This window comes from Dermacentor andersoni, chromosome 3, assembly GCF_023375885.2.
Source record: "Dermacentor andersoni chromosome 3, qqDerAnde1_hic_scaffold, whole genome shotgun sequence".
Lineage (NCBI taxonomy): Eukaryota > Metazoa > Arthropoda > Arachnida > Ixodida > Ixodidae > Dermacentor > Dermacentor andersoni.
The window spans coordinates 143405579-143426433 of record NC_092816.1 but is presented as its reverse complement, the minus strand read 5'-3'; the positions used below and the strand labels follow the sequence as shown (position 1 = coordinate 143426433).

Below are 20855 nucleotides of genomic sequence, written 5' to 3'. Positions count from 1 at the left end.
AGTGTGGCGACGATGGTTACGAGATGACACCAGAGTAGCGCGTGTCGTCTGGGAGGTCTGTCCGCGTGGGCTGCTCATGATACGCGCCCACGCGTCACCCACGCGCTGGCTCTCACCATCTCCAAATTAGCGAGGCACTCGCGCCACACTTCGCTAAGTTTGCACTTCGGCGCTCGAGACAGATTGTCGGCGCCAGCCAATATACTGCGAAATGAAACACGTATAGAGGTGCGCTCAAGTTTCGCGTTATGGTGCTTTGTAAACGTCGGTGAACACGTTTCTTCTTGCCTCGTTGAGACCTATACATTGCGACTCACTACTACTCTTTTCTGGCACCAAAGGGCTATTTTTCGGCCAAGAGGGCAGATAGATATTAAATTCCCCGTGCGTCATAAATGTGTGAAGTCGCCAAATAGGACTTTGTCCTAAAAAAAGGAAAACGCTCCGTAAACATTATTCGCGTGCAGGATAATATAACATGCTAAGGCCACACACATGGTCTTTTTCATCAGCGGGTACTTTTGTCACCATTTACTAATTATATATATGAGAAGTATCACACACCTGATGACCAATAAGTAGATTTACGTCTCAAATGTGTGATAAAAAACATTATACCCTTACTTTTGTGCCGTTTCGGACCATTAAAACAAACCACATCAAGTTCTCTGTATCCATATTTTACGCCACACGTGAATGTAAGAAAACATATCCAGATCCCGCTTGCTGTAGGAATCGATGTAAGCGAAGCTTTTCGTGCTGGATGCTTCGATTGACCATAATCAACTGCGAAGCAGACAGGTGAAGCTTAATTTCTTCAACGTTTACACGAGAGTGGTGAGTTGATGTTAAATGTTACTTTTGCGTGCACCACAGCTTTTTGTCTGCGTAGTACACAGAACACACAGGGAGAGGTGTTTTCTTGAGGCGTCGTTGTGCGCCATATTTCACACACTCTGAAAGGGTTGAGCATTGCCACTGACTCGCGTGGCACACCCCACCGTGGCAGAAATATTAACTTGGATTATGGGTCTGTATGTGTGAAAACCACAGTCGCATTATGAGGCACGCCGTAGTGCCGAACTCCACAATAATTTTGACGTCGTGACGTTCTTTACCGTGTCCGAAAATCTAAGTGAACGTGCGTTTTCTATTTCGCCCCCATCTAAATGCGGCTGGCGTGGTTGGGATCAACTCCGCGACCTCTAGCAATGCCATAGGCGCAAAGCTACCGCGGCGGGCACAGAACTGTTGATTTGATGGTCCACACTTTCAGTGTCGCCTGGACCCTGCGCTGCGCTTTAGGTAATTTAGCTCTGCTTCGGCACGCCTTGCGTAGTTTATTCGCTGGACATATTTTAACGTAGATTGAAGACGGAGTCTTACAAAACAGACGCTCCTGTTTAATGGTGGGCCACGGAGAAGAAAGTGCAGCTCGCACGCTTCATCGTCTTTCATGGCGCCGACCTTAGCGCGCGCCGTCCCGCGGTGCGGGAGCCCCACATCATTGTGTCAATTGCCCCCCCCCCCCCCCCCCCCCATCCGAAAGGCGACCGTCTCGGTTAGGTCAAAAAGTTCATTCGGCGACAAGACATGGAGCTCCTCAGGTGCATATCGGCGTTCACGTACGCGCATAGTAGGGTCTCATGCGCACTACATGAACAACTTTCGCGCGAGGCGGATGACGGAGCGAACCGGGGTCAGAACTGCAAGGGACGACTCGTAGGTCACGTCACTGAGGGGGCGTGTAACCTTGTAGGGACCAAAATACCGGTGGATCAACTTTTGGGAGAGTCGATGGTGACGGATGAGCGTCCAGACCCACACGAAGGCGCCGGTATTGTAGTGCACGTCGCGTCGACCCTGGTTGTAGCGAAGGGTGCCGGTATGCTGTTGGCTCGGGATACGATACTGAGCAAGTTGGCGTGCTTCTTCGGCTCGTTGTACGAATTCTTCCGCGTCTTCCCTGGGCGGGCTATTATCAACCAGAGGTAGCATGGCGTCAAGTGTTGACGCGACGTGGCGTCCGTATACAAGTCCGAACGGCGTAAGCTGTGCACGTGTAGCCTCCTGTACAGCAGTGTTATACGCGAAGGTTACATAGGGTAAAATCTCATCCCACGTCTTGTGCTCTACGTCGATATACGTGGAGAGCATATCAGCCAGCGTTCTGTTCAAACGTTCAGATAATCCATTGGTTTGAGGGTGATACGCAGTGCTCTTGCGGTGAGAGCAATGCGTCAGCTGGAGAACGTCCTCCATAAGGTCGGCTGTAAATGCTGCACCGCGGTCGGTGATGAGAACAGACGGTGCACCATGTCGTAGGACGATGTGGCGTACAAGGAACTTGGCCACTTCATGCGAGTTTGCTTGCGGAATAGCTTCGGTTTCGACGTACCGGGTTAAGTATTCGGTAGCGACGACTATCCATTTGTTGTACGAAGAGGTCACTGGGAATGGCCTAAGTATATCCATTCCTACTTGTTGGAACGGTGCTTGAGGAGGGTCCACAGGGTGGAGAAAGCCAGCTGGTTTAACTGGTGGTTTCTTGCGGCGCTGACAATCCCGGCACGTCTTGACGTACCGTTGCACAGAACAAAAACGCCGGGGCCAGTAATACATCTGGCGTATCCTTGCTAATGTCTTAGCGAATCCCAGGTGTACCGCACATGGCTCATCATGGCAGGCTTGCAAAATGTCTTGGCGCAGCGCCGAAGGCACGACAAGGAGGTACGTATTTGGACCGCTTCCACAGTTTTTCTTGTAAAGGACGTTGATGTGCAAAGAGTACGATGATAAGCCGCGAAAGAGCGACCGAGGTAAGACACCTTCAGCTCCTTGAAGGTGCTCGATCAGCGGCAGCAGCTCAGGGTCAGCGCACTGGTGCACAGCCATCTTTATGGCGTCGATCACGCCGACAAATGGCTAGTCATGGTCAGGGTCCGATGACGTCGTTGGGAGTGGTGCGTGGGACAAGCAGTCGGCGTCGCTGTGCTTCCTTCCAGCTCGGTAGACAAATGTAATGTCGTACTCTTGTAAGCGCAGGCTCCAACGGGCTAGTCTGCCTGAAGGATCTTTGAGGTTGGCAAGCCAGCGCAGGGTATGGTGATCGCTGACAGCCTTAAAGGGTGTACCGTACAAGTAGGGTTCGAATTTACCAATTGCCCACACAACCGCTAAGCATTCTTTTTCAGTGGTTGAGTAGTTTTTCTCAGCCTTGGTGAGACTGCGGCTTGCATAAGCAATGGGGCGTTCCGCACCAGCTTGCCACTACGCAATAACTGCGCCGAGACCAGTATCGCTGGCGTGAGTATGAATTTCAGTGTCAGCGTCTTCGTCGAAATGAGCAAGTGTTGGGGCCGCTTGCAAGCGCTTGCGCAACTCATTGAACGACTTCTGCTCGTCCGACCAAATGAAAGGCACATCGTCGCGTGGAGCCATGCCAGAGGTTCAGCAATTCTCGAGAATCCCTCGACGAAGCGCCTGTAATACGCGCACATACTAAGGAAGCGTTGGACAGCCTTCTTGTCTGTGGGTGACGAAAACTCGCCGACGGCAGTTAATTTGTCGGGGTCTGGTCGGGCGCCTTTAGGAACAACGACATGGCCAAGAAATTTGAGCTCTTGGAACCCGAAGTATCATTTTTCAGGCTTGATGGTGACGCCGGCAGTACGGATCACCGCGAGGACACTCTCGAGTCGTGCGAGATGTTCGTCAAACGTGCTCGAGAACACGACGACGTCGTCCAAGTATACGAGGCAGGTTTGAAATTTGAGTTCACCAAACACGGTATCCATCATCTGCTGAAAGGTGGCAGGTGCTGAACAGAGACCAAAGGGGGAACTTTGAACTCATAAAGCCCGTCAGGTGTCACAAATGCTGTTTTTTCACGATTCTGTTCATCAACTTCGATTTGACAATACCCTGATTTAAGGTCCAACGAAGAGAAGAAATTGGCATGTTGTAGACGATCCATTGCGTCGTCGATGCGTGGTAATGGATAAACATCGCGCTTGGTGACACGGTTCAAATTTCTATAATCTACACAGAAGCGTAGTGTGTCGTCTTTCTTTCTGACTAACCCTACAGGGGAGGCCCACGGGCTTGTGGACGGCTGGATCACGTCGTCTTGGAGCATCTCTTTCACCTGATGCTAGATCGCTTTCCTTTCCACTGGAGACAATCTGTAAGGATGCTGATGAACAGGACGTGCGGACTCGCCCGTTATAATGCGGTGCTTTGTGATGGACGTGCGCCCTACTTTGGACGACGCTGAAAAAACAGTCCGCAAATTCATTTACGAGACTCAGTAGACGGTCTTGCTGATGGACTGGCAGAGCAGCGTTAAAGTATATCCGTTCTTTTAGGCTGGGTAACACGGATTGCTGAGAAGATGCGGTTTCCAATGTGGCAATGTCAGTAACATCAATGATTACGCGAAGAAATGCGATTGTCCTTCCTCGCGGTACATACCGATATTCGTTACTAAAGTTTGTTAGCAAGACGACTGAACATTTGTTGCGCACCCGAAGAAGCCCTCTGGCTATGCAAATGTGGCGCTCAAGACGCAGAGGGATGCTTGCCTCTGCAATTCCTTCGACGTCGTCCGCCATGTCGCATCGGACAAGGGTAAGCATGCTACTCTTGGGTGGTAACGTGACGTGATCGTCAGCTACGCCAAGCGCGATGTCGCGGTCTTTCCATTGTTGTTCGCTATGGCCTGCGTAGTAGCGAAGCTGACTCTAGACTGTTGCAAGTTGATGATGGCACCGTTCGCCTGAAGGAAATCCATGCCAGTATAAGGTCCTTCGAACATTCAGGAAGAATGACGAATTCGCGGATGTACGTGAAGCCCGGAATGTTGACTCGTGGCGTGCACCGGCCCATTGGAGTTATGAGGTGCCCTCCTGCAGTATGAATGTGAGTCCCGGTCCATTGCGTTGAAACTTTATTCTGGATACGCGCGAGATTCTGGCTCATAACAGAGGTGTCCGCACCCGTGTCGATTAACGCAGTGACTTCATGGTCATCTATAGTATCTGGTACGTCACAAGGTACTGACACCAAACTACACTGCTTTCTCTGCGTCTCAATTACGCCATCTCGCGGTCGTCTTAGTGGAGGATCTGCAGCATTCGCAACGTCAGCGACCTCACCTCCGCAGGTCGATGGACTCAGTTTTCCCGGGAGGCAGGGCTGGGTGAGCGACGCCTTGTTGCACTCGGTGTGAAGATGGGGCTGGAAGACCTGTTTCGGGCGGGTGACGGTGACCGGGGGACACGGAATCGTGGGGCAAACGAGGTCCTGGCGTCCGCGAGGTATGCTTGAATCTCCAGGGCACGTTCACCGTTGCGAGGGCACAGCGCAATCACTGATAATCCACGGAGCCCGCTCGGCGGTAAGTACACGCCCTGTAGAGGTGATCGGCTTCACCGCAGTGAAAACACAAGGGCCTCCGGTCTGCAGTGCGCCATACGTCGCTCTTGCGGCGTGGTCGTGTTTCAGACATGAATGGCGTGCGGCGAGTCCTGAAGTCGCCAGTTGCTTGTTCAACGGCGCGCACACCATGAAAGTCCGGGACGTCGCGCACATCGTAAAAAGTCGGGGTCAACGAAATTCTCGCGGCTTCCGCATACAACATGCGAGGCTATGGCTGCCGTACCTCGTGCTGTGGTGTCTCGCTTCGCTCCGGGACTTGTACTGCCTGCCTGATTTCCTCCCGGACGACCTCAGTCAAAGCGAGTCGCGGTACCGATACTTGAGCCACCTGAAGCTTTTGAGGCTCTTCTCGGACAACAAGCCTAATAAGCTCCCGCAAGGCGTCGGTATTTTCCAAGGGTATAGTGAGAGGGTCACGTGATAGGGGTGACATGTCGCGGTTGTACTGCCTTGTTCGCTGCTGCAGAGCCTTTTCCATGGATATGACTTCCGCGAGAAACTCTGCAACGGTCTTTGGTGGGTTGCGCCCACCGAATAACTCTTGCATGACGCCGCGCATCAAGTTCCTGAGCTTCTTTTCTTCCGGCATGGATGGATCCGCGCGTCAGAAAAGTCAGCACATACCTTCCACAAACATTGCGACGCTTTCGTTCGGCCGCTGCCCTCTCGCCTGAATTGCAGATTCAGCTCGCTCCTTGCGATCGAGGCTGACATACGTGCTGACTAGCTGCCGTCGGAATTCGTCCCATGTCGTTAGGGCCGCCTCACGGTTCTCAAACCATGTCCGCGCATAGTCCTCGAGGGCAAAGTAGGCGTCGCGTAGCTTGCGCTTTGGAGTCCAGTCGTTGAATTCTGCGACACGCTCAAAGTGATCGAACCAGTCCTCAACACCTTCGAAGGTGTCCCCATGGAAGGATGTGGGGATTCGCGGCTGGTTAAGGACGACCTCGGTCGGTGCGGTTGAGGAAGAAGACGGAACTGAGGTACTCATCCTTACGACTGGGTTGGGTAGAGGCTCGTGCTCAGGTGACACTCCTTGAAGTCGACGGCTTGTCCGTACGTGAACTGGAGTCAGCTCAACCGCACTTTGTACTGGGTTTGTAGGCGGTGTTCGATCTGGGAGTGGTAGCATGTACCCCGCACCTACACCAGAAAAATGTAACGTAGATTGAAGACGGAGTCTTACAAAATAGACGCTTCTGTTTAATGGTGGGCCCGGCGAAGAACGTTCAGCTCACGGGCTTCATCGTCTTTCATGGCGCCGACCTTTGCACGCGCCGTCCCGCGGTGCGGGAGCCCCACATCATTGTGTAAATATTTGCATGGCGCTTATGTTTCAGAAATAGCAGCAACGTACTGTACCGTACCTTCAACTTAGGCTTATCCAGTTTACCCGCAACTGCTGTCGTATAGTAGCAGGATTTCCTTGCCTTCTCACGTTACCTCACCCTGTCCCTTATATGGGAACTGCCTCTTATTCTCTCTCCTCTGTACAGTTCTCTCTACATCCTCTCTGAACTTCACGTTAGTAGAAAAGTAAGCGCTGCAGTTTCTGCAATGCTTCTGAGGGGATTCACGGATAATTACAGCTGTCAAGAGGTTAATGTGGCGACGACCAGTGAATTCCAGAGGGCATTGTGCACATTCGACGCGGTGGGGTGAAAACGAGTTTCCCCTGTCGCCTTTCCTCTCTCGCTCGCGCCTGTAATATATACATACGCTCTGAACCATTCCCGACGTGGTGCGCCGGAGAGCAGCACTCACAGCAGCAGCAGCAGCAGTGGGAAAGTGGAAGGAAGAGGCAAAGAAAGCTTCGCTTTAAAACCATCCTTACCGACCATTTTACGATGCTGTCAAAGTTAATGAGGCTAGTGCTCAAGTAATGTAGGCACGTATATTATCGGTCTGCCTAAACACGTCACGTATAAGCCTTGCGCAGCAGCGCAGCTCATCTCTCCCGCTTCGGATTGATAATTGGATGTTATGAGCGTCCACTTTGGAATAAGGTGGTGGGTTGCGCCACCAAGCTCTTGCTATTATTCTGCACAATGTCCTACCAAGGTTAAAAAAGAAAAAAAAGATAGAAAGAATAAAGAAACACACGATGAATTCCTATAGGCAAATTTTCTCACCCCCTATTGCGAACTTTGTTTTTGTACATCTCAGTTTTTTGTCGTTTGCCTACTTTTCTTCCACCAATCTTCTAATGACCTCGTACTAATATCTGCTGCTGACGTGCTTACCTTCCCCCTGCTCTCGCTTAACCTAAGGGATCCAAGGAGGCCAGTCATGCCTAAATTAACCGCTGGGAAGATATCTTCACATTCTAAGAAAACATACTCCATCGTTTGCCTAACTTCATCACAGCAAGCACATGCTTCATATGTCTCGCGTTAAGGTTGCGTGTCCTAAGGCATCGTGATCTCGCTTCGAAAAGTAATGGGCTTCCCTGTGAGTTTTCATAAATTGCTTTTTTTTCCCAATTTCGCTTTTTCCTCTTAAGTAGTTACTCATTCGGTTTCTTTCCCATTGCTGCTATCTGTGAAATTACTTCAGCCTCTCTGACTTTCCGCTTCACGTCCTTTGTGGCTGTGTTGCTCAGCCTACCCGCCGCATACTTGCTGATAAGCTTCCTATTTCGTTTCTTCCACTATGAGTCGATGTTTTTCCAGTAAAAATACTTTAACACTCTCTACTGCTTCCCAATGTACATCCTGCGCCACATAACAGCGCCCACTGGAGTCCAGAAGACATACCATGGCCTCCGATATAGCCCTCACCACCAGATTGAGCTCTGACCATTTCACTCGCACGGAGAGAACGTAAATTCCCCGGTGGGCATAGCCAGCTCCAACGTCCTACCGAGGCGTTCATAACTGAGGACCTTCCGTGCGTCGGTGAGGATTTCTAGCGCTCCGGTACCGTTGCTGCGGCATAGTTTAGGTGAGCGAAAAATCTTTTGAGCTGCTATGTGATCCCTAACTGATTTGCAAATGACGTCTGACGGTTTATGAGAGGGCAAAGTCCGTGCTCACGAATATTTATTCTCAAACGCTTTCACTGTCTTTCCACACACATACCTCACTTCCTTCGCATTCGCAAGTAGAAATAGAATATATGTGCAAGAGTTCGTCATGTGCAGAAAAGGCACTAGACTTCACAATTTGCGACTTATAGGCATGTTTAATGTTTTGTGAGCTGGTTTCAAATCGTTGAATGATTTGCCAGTTAGTTCAGCGTTTACTTTCGTCTGTGCGTTTCGTCATCCTTATAGGGCGTGCAGCAAGAAGTAGCATGGTCCGCCCACAAACACTTGTTGCAATCGCTCGGTTGCAGCGATTTAAATGCACGTTAATGAACCTTGAGACGTTAAAACTATTCCGGAGACCTCCTCTACGGCATGTCTCATAATCACGTCGTGATTTTGACACGTTCGCCCAAGAGGTTATATATTTTTCGAATCATTAATGTATTGCGTTATTTATATACTCATTAAATATGCCAGTCCTAAGGGCAATATTCTAAGTGAAGCGTTGCTGCAATGTGAAAACGCACGAACAGTGTTTCAGATAAGATGAAAGCATCTTTAAAGAAATGCTTTTTTTTCCTGGTTAAGAAAAATTCACTGCTTCGGTAGCGTCAGTTTGCGTGCCCTTATCTTCTGATTGCCGTAGTCACACGGCTGAATTGCGCAAGAAAGTATGTGGCAAGTGTGAAATGATAAATCATGTAATCCTTTACTCTTTTATTAGTGTATGCAGTTGCCATGCAAGCTGGTATTACCATAACTATAAAGGGCAGCAATCAAATCTTTAAAACATCCAACATATATACATAAAAGTCGCTTTGCCGCAGGTATGCTTAAGTCATGCCTATTTTTTTAAATATATTTATTGTGACTACACTGAGTGGCCTTGGGGAAGACAGTGGGTAAGGGAGAGTACGGTTACATCAAAGTAAAACAACCGTAATTCAACAAGGCGAAAAAGAGAAAGTGCCAAGTAAGAAAAACATTATTCGTGCCATATAATAGCCTGCAAGATCCAACTAAAAATAAGAATGAAATAATCACGATGATTTACTAGTGAATATTACGAGATCATAATTGCACTACAGAATAGGGGTACTAACGCTAAAATTGCCGTGTCAGTTGACAAATCATAGCAACAGAATGTGAAAGAAAAACTAGGCAGGCAACAATTAAACTCTCTCACGTACGATAAACTTCCAGTTCAGACAATTAATGGTGCGCGAACCTATCACGATTTCTTCGGAAAAACTTAATCATAAACATAACTAAGTATATAATATAAATATACTACAAACTACTAGCTAAGAGTATAGAAAGATACAGGAAAAAATAAGGTACGAAAGAACTGAACAGCTGCAACAGCAATACGTTCCGAGATGGAGTTGAAAAATTGCTTAGAATATAATCTGTGAAAGTCTCCTGCAGCACGTAAAAGGCGAAGAATGGAGCACATTGAGATCTCACCTGATCTGCATTGCACAGCCGCCTCCCCGGGCGCCAGATGGATGGATGGATGGATCGAAGGAAGAAAGGAAGGAAGGAAGGAAGGAAAGATTGACGGAAACATGGATGGATGGATGGATGGATGGATGGATGGATGGATGGATGGATGGATGCTATAAGCGTCCTCTTGAATCGGGGCGGTGGTTTGTGCCACCAAGCTATTTTTACGATGGCCCTCAGCTAAGAGCGCTACCTCGGGGAAGCCGGGTGCGCGCGCCACGATAAGCTTTTTTGTGGGGAGCGTGCTTAATTGGACGGCCGGAGCAAAACCTGCCAGCGCGCGCAATCACGCAGGCCGTGCACATACGCATCAGCGCACCGCTAGTGCCCAGGAGCCATGTATTGTAGTTGGGTCTCCTCTCTCGCTTCCCTTTAAACGTGCTGTGCCAAATAGCGGTGTACCAAAGAAGTGTGCCTAAAACCATTCCTCCCTCTATTGTGTGGCCTCAGAGATGTGTCGGCCAATGGTTCGTGCTAAGGCTGAAAATTAATTCCTCGATATTCACCCGCATTTCTGGAGCAGCATGCGTCCTTCCAGATTGCACCCGTGGAACGCCAGTGTGTATGAGCGAAGATAAATATACCTGCTAGCGAAGCCTCCATAGAAGCCCATAAGGTCAAAACATCGCGGTTAATCGTTGGTTCATGGGGCTTAGCGCCACTTCTATCACGAGGGAAAGACTTCCATCGGAATACAAAGTAAAGTGACGCTACATCCGTTAAAAGAAAAGCGACACCATTTAAACTGCCAAAGTCCCGACATTCATTTTTGTGGCCTGCCAATAGGGCGGTATTGTCAAATGTACCACAATTGGACACCACGGCCGTTTCGAGCATTTAGCGCGGAAAACGATGCAGTGAAACTTCAGACGTACGGTTGTCCCGATCGCACCCATGAAAATATGGGTGTTGAATGCTGGTCGCCTATTCGGACGCCAAGCCCGTGGGCCAGCTTAGCCGTTCGAAGGAAGCTATGCGAAAAAGTTTGTTGCCATAGTAACTCGCTAGTGCAGATGAATCAAGTTCCTCACAATTACACATGCCTTGTAAGCACAACGCCATCAGAACTCGGACAAACGTTTACAAGCAAAAAAAAGCACATCATATGAAAAGATGTGTGGTGGCAGGCGAACTTTTACAACCACGCCTCTCTCTATTCTATACCAGCTGCATTGTAGTTTTAGACCCATATACGACCTGGTCATGCGGTGCGCGTTGTTTCCAAGCACTGGTCCTGCTTCGAACACTGTGTACTGGGAACTGGAACAAGTGGTACGTCATCGGATGCATACGATCTTATCACAAAAAATCATTTAGATTGAGGGGCCAAAAACACAATCTCATTATGAGGCACGCCATATTGAAGGGCTCCAGAATAATTTGGTCCACCCGGAGCTTTTCAACGTGCAGCTAAATCTAAGTACATGGGTGTTCGCCTTTCGCCCCCGTCGATGTGCGGCCGGCCTGCTGGGTATTCGATCTCGCGATCTCGTGCTTAACAGCGCAACACCGTAGCCACTAAGCAACCACGGCAGTTAAGACGTATAACATGTATCGGCAAACGAAAGAAAGGTGCATTCCAACTCAAACTAAACTCTGCTTTATCCCCCACGCGAGAACTGACCAGTTTACAAAACCGTTTGTGCCCCCCTTTATAAGTGAAGGATATAAGTGCTTAGCTCCTGAAATAACAAGAGACATTAAGATGCAATTTACTGCTACACGAACCGCATCGCACACTTACCACAAAAGCGGTCGGCAGTATAGCAACGCCGCGCGCACCGTTCGGAGAGGCCTGCAACATTTGTCTTCTTAAATTTCCGACACGCTTGAGAGGTTTTCTTTCTGATGCGGCTTGCCGAACGGACACGCGTAGCGCAACATGTTGACTCGATGCCACAATGCAGAAACTTGAGTGGGGCATTAAGCGAAAGTGCCGCGCTGGTAGCCATGTTTTTGTTTATTTGAGATGTTCCAAATGGTTTCGAATATGTATCGAAAAAAAAAACACTTGACCAGGAGTACTAAAACCTAAAGCGCGCACTGATGTTTTCCTCCCGTGTAGGGCCACTACATCGGCTTCAATCGCGTTGCGGCATGCTCGCTCCTATGGCTTGTTTCCTCCGTGACTGCGGCGCTGGGGACGCGAATGGTGGACGTCGTAGTAGGCACCTTTGGCGGACGCCTACGCGTTGCTGGCGCTCGTGTGTCTTGAAAGCGATCTGCGAGATGCGCAAACTGCCCGCCCGCGCAAGCATCATCTTCAAAGCGATCTGCAGTATTTGCAGAGCTCGCTTAGTGCAATTAGCCTGATATGCGCTGTGCTTTGGACGTTTCGTTCGCGTTAAAATGAGAGATGCACAAAGGTAAATCCGTTTGCTGCTGCCGCGATTCCTCACGCGAGAATGTTTACAGCGAGTTTCCACGCTCATCGAGTGAGATATGCTCATGTTTACCTGTGTGTGCTTGACAGGGTGCTTGTTAATTGAGTTAAAACACGTTGGTGGGCTACTTCGTTTTAAATCCATGATAGAATGTGTAAGCGCGGCTGAACCAGGACGTAGGAACACGCAGACACACAAAGGAAGTGCTGTTTCTGTAGCATTTTGCAAAATAAGAAGGAATGTTTCATGAAATAGGTACAAGAAAATAAATGCTTAAATGCAGCATAATTCACAGAAACTGATATCTCATTGTTTTTCTAGAAGGCTGTGACACAGGTCCAGCTTTGTTAGAAGTATTATTTAGCAAAAGCTGGAAGGGTAAAGGTGACTTACTATTTCGGATACTTGTTTTAATGAGTACGTATATGACAAATATTGGGGCGACGCGTCGTGCCTATGGCGACATGTTCTCTTAATTCTGAAACTCGATGTCACATGGAGTGCAATTTCTTTTGGCCGAGCAGTATGACTGGAGGAAACGATAATCGGAACAATTATTCACACTTATAATCTTAAACTGCTTAAAGTGTTGCTGCATGTGACAATCATATGGGACATTTGCAATTATTCTCATAAACATCTTTTGAATTATAAACGGTTGGTTTAGATTTGTTATTATTGTTGTGCCCCGTAACAAGGTGTGCGTAGGTTCACTGAGAAAGGGCTGCAGAGTTACATAGTGCGACTAGCAAATTGTTTCCTTCGGCCGATCCCGATTATAGCGCGCTCAATGACAGCGATAATAAACGCACGGTGATGTTGCACCAGGGCAGAGGTACCACGAATTATGCCGGAAGGGGTATTTAGAGATGGCATAGAGGACAGAGTCACGATTTCCTTTTCCCCTAGACAGAACTCGGCTTAGCGCGCCGGTAATTAGGTGACAATGGGAGCATTCTCGCGTTCTTTGTCGTGAAATCTGGCGTTTTGACGCTCTGCGCCTCTGGTCGCAGGGTGCACTGGTGGATGCAGAGGTTGTGTAGCGTTACAAACAGGTCCTTGAAGAAGTGGCACTCAAAGTACCGGCCCGCTCCCGCGTGCAGGTAAGGCACGGTTGTAAGCGGAACGCTACCATAACCCTTAATGCGGCGCAGTGCAACAAATAACCTCTTGCCGAAGCATGCTGAACATAATCTCGAATAGCGACGGGGGTTGGCTTTTCGGAATCCCTTTCTTTGACGTAGTTCAAGAGCGGCTTAAAAGACTGTACATGCGCATAGTGGATGATACAGGCTGATAATCCTATTGGTATAAAAATCGGGGCTAGGAAGTTGTTGCATAGTGACAGTAAAGAGCGCGAAAAAAAGAACACAGCGCCGAAATCCACCATTGAATCTTTCAACGCAGGTGCACACATTCGCATTCCTGTCAAGAAATATCGTCAGTTGGAAGTTAGCACCTGTGGCGCCTGGTTGCTTTTTCGTGCTCTTTACTTTCAGTACAAATCAATAACAAGCCCAGCTGGCCCCATGGCTTTGTTCCATAGAATATATATTGAAAATGCACTTGTTGAACCAGGTGCGTCTATATTGAAAGCGGATAGCGATGAAAAATAATAGGAAACAATTTTTACTTTGGTAAGTATCTGTATACTATATGCTCTTACCAAAGCGGTGTACGTTGTTCCTGCTAAGCCGATGGCAATATCAGTGTAGATCAGGGGAACGGAAAGCACTGGAAAAGCAACAAAGCAATCGCGCATTAAGCGGGTATTGGCATTGTAATACTTACGTTAGTAAGTATTTCATATTTACTTGTTTAATGCAGGGCTCTAAGTCATACATAATCATCTATGAAAATGTACCGTGTGCACATAGCCAAACCGTTCAAATAAGAAAATATTATTAGTTTTAATTTGCTATAGCAATAAGAAGCAAGAATAGTACAACAGCCAACGCTCGCAAAAGGGCAATGGTATAACTATGCCGAACTTGTACCCAAGGATAACCAAAATAAAACAGAACGGCCAATGCAATGTCCCAATAGAATTATTATATAGCCAGCATTGCACGCTGTATTCTTTGTCAAAGTTGTGTTGTGCGAGGTTAGCCGTCAGACATGTTCGCCGTCAGCCGTCAGACATGTTCCAAGGTATACGTACCTGGGGCCCTGTAACCTAAAACTATTCCAATTAGTTTTTATTCCAATTTCCTGACGTCATAATTCTGTAACCGCCGCCCTAAGCATTGAGCGGTAACCCGCATGCAGGGTTGTCTGAACAAACAAATCAAACGCTCTCTTCATTCATAGGAGGTCACTTTTGTTTGCCTGAAAAACTAATAAAATTGCCTACACTGAGCAGCTTGTCTTATCTAATTCGATGACAAAATGAGGAGAGCACGCTCAAGTGGAGAGGGATTCAATGGGGCCGAGCCACTGGAGTGAACATAGATAACCCGATGAAGGAGGTGGTACCGGTGTCTGCGACTGGTCTGCTTTCCCTTACCTATCTTGCAGCGGCTGGTCGAAAATTGCGGCGGAATGCAACGGAAGCATAAGAATGACGCTAAAACGGATCCTCAGCAAAGAGTAATTGGCAGAACAAAGTCGCAAACGTGCCGAAAGTGCTTGAAAACGCTACACGGCCACACAAAAAGCTTTATTATACGCAAATAAACCCATGCTCTCGGCAGGTGCGAGTAGCCATGCCTGAGCCATCGGCGGTAGCCATCTTTTATTCCTTTAGGAACGGGGCACCCTGAAGCTATTCAGAAAAATATTCTGTTTTGTTCGACATATTAATGCATCTTTAACGCTTACACGTGACTTTGATGCGGTGAGCTTTTGAGGTTTTGTGACTTCGCGGATGGGCAGGTGAAGTGGGTGCTGCCCGAAAACTTTTGACCAATATCCGAGGGCTAATGGCGAAAAGGCGTTAAGTCAGAAATAACTATTTTTGTTTTCTTCGATCAAATCGTGCATAATGAGTGTGTACACGTTATATTAGATGGGGAGCTAACGCGGTCTTCATGACATCGCGTGACCGACAGGTGAAGTGGGGTCGTCCAAAATGTTTTTGACCAATAGCGGAGGCCTGATTGCAGAATTGGAATTGAAAAGTTTGTAATTGCTTATAGCGCCTCTTATAGCGAAGCTTCCATGGAAGTTCACGCTGCCATTTGTTGGGCGTGTTGGTAAACTGACTTCGAAAGCATATTTAGGGCCAGCGAACAAGGACAGAAGGGAGACGACACCACAATACGCTCACACGTTCCAAACATGGCGGTTCGTCGGCGATTCATGGGACTTAGTTCCGTCTGGGTGAAGAGAGATCACTTCCAGCAGAAAAGAAAAATAAAGTGCAGACATATCCGTTAGAAAAAGAATCGAGGTTACTTTGGTGTCAAAGGCGCGAAATTTCGTTAGTTGCACGATGATGCTACGACAGAAGGTAGCGCGGGCCTGGCGGCTTTCAAACTTGACCAGCGTGGAGAGGCCCAAGCAGATACGAAAGGCATCCACGTAAAGAGTTAGAAAGACTATTAATTACATCGTTACGGAAAGGTCAGGTTTACAAACTGCTTCGCGGAGAGCGACACAGTCAAACTTACTCAAAATCTGAAGGCTTAAGCACGTTGGCGAGGCGTCTTTGAAAGAGTCTGGAAAGCCTCGCTCAAGATAAGGTTTTCTCTCTCGTGAGAGAACACATCTGACGCGCGCACACTGCTGGTGTCACGTACACACCACCTGTGGCTCTCTCGTCAAGGAGGAGAAATAAGAAGGAATGCACACACGAAGCTTAACCATCCAGCACGCTGAGCGGAGACAGCACTGCCGATCCTATGCAATCATCAGGGCATCAGTCAAGGTAGGCCTCGAAGAGGCCGGTATGTGCGCACTGCGGGTAGGTGGGAAAAGTGGCGCATGTATTGAAGCGAAGATGGCCGGTAAGGACAGGCATCAACTTGCGGACATCGGAGAGGAAGTTTCGACGATAAAGAAGGCCATCACGAATGGCAAAGTGGGTAACATTGCGAAGTTCGTGGTATAGTGAAGCGGTGTAGGGGTGAGAAAGAACAGGAATTAGAGAGCTAACCGAAGGATAGCTGTGCTGTTCGGATACCAAGTTGTACAGTCCAGGCGACGAAATCATGCGCCGAAATGCGCAAAGGCTAGCACTGTTATCTAATACAGGTGAGCGTGAAAAGGCGCCGTAATACTGGTGCTTGAGGCTGGACCTGTGAAGAACACTAATGTCGTACTCTTGAAGCTTAAGGGCCTATCGGGAGTGGTATCCAGATGAATATTTGCAGGTAGCCAGCCTACAAGGAAGGTGGTGGTCAGTGATGACGTCAAAGGAACGACTATCAAAATAAGGGCGAAATTGTGCAATAGCCCAGATTCTGGCCAAAGATCCTTTCTTACTAACGGAGAAATTAGACTCGTCTTTTGGGAGAGTGCAGCTTGCGTATTGATAACATATTCCTATAAGCATGATTTCTGTCGCGCGAGTAGAGCGCCGAGTTTGACACCGCTTGCATAGGGGTAGACATATTTGGGGGGTCACGGGATCGAAGTGCCGGAGTGTGGGTGCTGAAGTTAGAAGGTGGCGTAATGTCATGAACGCCTCGTCGCAGCCTGGAGACCAACCCCAAAGCTCTTTGTTCAGCTTGAAGGAGGCCTGTCAGTGGTGCAATTAAGGAGGCAACGTTTCTACTACAATGGCGGAACTACGAGCACAAACCGACGATGGCTCGAAATTGCTTTGATTTCTTCGGTTTTGAAAATTAAGCAGCGGTGTGGTGATTGGCTGCATCACGAAGAACGCCTTCTGGAAACACAAAATGGCCAAGAATGGTGACTAGTGAGGCGCCGAAAGAACATTTCGTTAAGTGGATTTGGAGTCCTTCATCAGTGAGCATTCGCTGAGCTCGTTAGAGATGGCTCCTACGTGTGTGGAAATCGGCGGAAAAACAACTACATAGTCGACCTATCTGAGGCACGTGTTACATCTGAGACACCATGAAATAGATAATGTAACGTGGCTGGCGTATTGCATAGGCCCATTGACATCACGGTAAATCTGTAAAATCCGTTGGGAGTGACAAAGGCCTTGTTAGGTACCTCAGATGGTGCCAAAGGGACTTGCCCGTATATGGAGCCTAAGCCCAATAAAGAAAAGAACTCCGCTCCGTCCAAACAGTCGAGGGCATCGTCCATGCGTGGCAACGAGTAAATATCTTAATATGCGAGCTAGTGCAGACTGGTGATAGTCGACGCAGAAGTGCATGGGGCCATTTTTCTCGCAACGAGAAGGAGCAGTGACGCCCAGAACTATTTGATCGTCACGCATGATCATCTCAGCCATCTGGTCGTCACTAACACGGCGACGAGATAACACAGCGACGATCTTAGGAAGGGACACGATAAGGACTTTGGGGTAGAGGTACATGGTGTCACGTGTACCTCTGGCGAGAAAGAGTTCATGTCTGACATAAAGTAAAAGCAAGGCTGTCAATACAAGAGCACAATTATAAAGTAGGGAATTAACTGGGCTCCGTTCCAAAGAAAACACTTGGTGCGTTTTAAAGCAAAGCTATTCCCAATGTTTTCTTATTTCCTTCCTGCAATCAGCCTTCCACTATTATTCAACTTTTTTTTCGAGCCAGCCTCCCTTGCAATGTCTGTCAAGCGATGTCAGGAAAGATGCGAAAACTCTTCACCTGCTATGGCATATTCACATTGATTATGCATGATTACATCGGGCAAAAGAACAAAATTCGCCGACGATTACGATAAGCTTTCTGCCAAATTTCTGCGCAGCTTTATGCGTGTTTTCATTTCGCGATATGTCGGCTGGCGTGGGTAACCTGTCTCCCGCGACACGTTGCAAACCGAGAAAAATATCACGCGACGGTCTCGCTAATCTAGAGATCGCGAGAAGCAGTGCGTAGGTGATGCTGAGGCGCAATTCACAGCGACCGCCGCAGAGAGACCTCCAAGACGAACCACGCTACTCTGGCGCCATCTCGTAGCTATCGTCCCCGCTCCGCGCTTTCCTTCTCACGGTTTCGCCATACAGTCCTCCTCAGCTTCCGGCCTCGTGTTTTTCATCCCGTGCTGCGCTCCACATTCGCTCTTTCATCGTTCGCTGCACTCGTTTGCTCGGATACTTCGACGCTCGCTACAGGAACGGACGCCTATGAGTTGCGCTCTAAGAATCGTTCGCGATTCATTGAACACTACGCCCCTTGTTGGCTGTCTACCCTCAAAGATTCATTTGCATCTTTGAGGGCAGACAGACATGTTACCCACACATGCTACTTGAAGGCACCAATGTTGCCGGATTCGAGACCCTCGTTATGTAATAAACGAGAAGAAAGGCCCGAGGGGTCGCATTTCTATTAGTCAGGTCATAAGAAGCCAACAAACATTGACGCTAAAGACTACATAGGGGAGATTACTTGTGCTTAGTAAATGAAATAAAGAACTGATAAATAATTGGAAAATGAGAATGGGGCAAAAGACAACTTGCCGCAGGCGGAGAACGATCCTACGCCTTCGCATTACGCGTGCGATGCTCTACGAATTGAGCTACCGCGGCGGCGTTTTCTTATCTATTTTCTTGGGTATGTATGTTTCCTACTAGATCCCTAGGAGTGTTAGCCAGCGCCACGACTCACCAACCTTGGCGGCGGATCTGGAAGATCCTTTCTGCTGCAGGCGATCACGAGTGCGGGATTTTTTGGGGGTAAAGGCATCATCATGATCATCATCAGTCTGGTTAAGCCCACTGCAGGGCAAAGGCCTCTCCCATAAGTCTGCAACTACCCCGGTCATGTACTAATTGTGGCCATGTTGTCCCTGCAAACTTCTTATCCTCATCAGCTCACCCAACTTTCTGCCGCCCTCCTACGCTCGGCTCGGGATTTTATGACCAAGTTTGCAGCGCTAATTATTGTGTACCGCGGTATAACTATTACCACTGTGTCCGTGAGAGTGCGGGTCATCAATCGGTACCGGTGGCTACCGAAAGATACGCTTTTTCGCCAATTTCCCGGGACTTTCCGTTTAGAACTGATGGTAGCGCTAAAAGGACGGACACAAGATGAAAAGACGACACGACGACGAGGAAACGCTACTGACAACTGGTTTATTTTTCGAAAAAGTTCTATATTTAAAAGAATCACAACACATGCGCACAACCGAACTGCACCAGCCTTCTTTATCGCAATATCGAAAACATGCACGCGAAGTGAAATGATAAAACATTCGAGCACCAAGAGGTGAACACATGACCAATTGAAGACAGCCATACGTTACGGTTTTTCAAATCTCCCCAGAAGTGTGCGCTGTCTTCAATTGGTCATGTGTTCACCTCTTGGTGCTCGAATGTTTTATCATTTCACTTCGCGTGCATGTTTTCGATATTGCGATAAAGAAGGCTGGTGCAGTTCGGTTGTGCGCATGTGTTGTGATTCTTTTAAATATAGAACTTTTTCGAAAAATAAACCAGTTGTCAGTAGCGTTTCCTCGTCGTCGTGTCGTCTTTTCATCTTGTGTCCGTCCTTTTAGCGCTACCATCAGTTTTAAAGAATGCATCACCAACTAGCCCAGCACCAAGTTTTATTGAAGTATATTTCCGTTTAGGCCGGCGCCGTTCCACTAAGCCTATTCGAACAGCGCGGAACTGCCCATAGCCAGGCCTAACCTCTGCGAGGAAAGGTCGTCGTCTTCGGGCGGCGGCTGTACAAACATGTCGACCGAGATGGAGACGTCCATTGTTCGGGACCAGGCGAATTCCGGCGTTAGCCAGATGTGTGTTGAAGTTCAAGGGGATGAAATTTCTTCCGAGGAATTCAGCGACGATGCAGACTGGTCGCACGTAGGCCGTCGTATAAAGACCTTGGCCGGCGAGGGGACTTCCGCTCGCCAGTCAAGACCTACGACGAAGAACTTTGCCAGGAACGTGAAAGCTTCGGTGACGAGGGCAGCAAGGATGCCGGGCGCTCTACCGAGGGAGGAGACCAAGGTGGTAGTGCTGCCTCGGGGAAGACTTAACATCGCGAGGGCTCAGACCGCCACCGTGGCATCTGCCTTCATGACAGCGGCGAACGTATCAAGGGAGGACGGAGCAGCGGACACATTCTGCCCCAACTTGCAACAAAACATCATGGTGGTGAGTACCCCCGACGATATACGTGCTTCACGTTACGCAAGGATAAAATTGATCTTCATTGGTGGCAAGGAACACGTGGATGGCGCATGGCAAACCGCGCCATATGGCACCGTTAAAGGCGTTATTAGAGGCATCCCAATAGAGGACTCCACGGCCGCAATCGACCGGAACATTGTTAACTCGAGGAATCCCTTGGCTCTCGGCGCGAAGAGGATTGGTAGCTCGACTACAGTCATCGTGGCTTTCAAGGGCCTAAAGGTCCCGAATTACGTGTGCTATTGTCCCGTTCTCACCAAGTGCAGCCTATATCGAAAACAAT

General features: G+C 48.5%; 1 protein-coding gene across 1 annotated transcript in view; it reads right to left on the bottom strand.

The window, feature by feature from the left end:
* The window catches only part of LOC126524999 (sodium-coupled monocarboxylate transporter 2-like), a 53842-nt gene extending 33727 nt beyond the window's left edge, over window positions 1-20115 (bottom strand). Inside the window, exon 1 of the mRNA XM_055067431.2 lies at window positions 20069-20115. Coding sequence (XP_054923406.2) covers window positions 20069-20115 — 47 coding nt within the window. The remainder of the gene's footprint in view (window positions 1-20068) is intronic.
* Window positions 20116-20855: the final 740 nt, after the last annotated feature.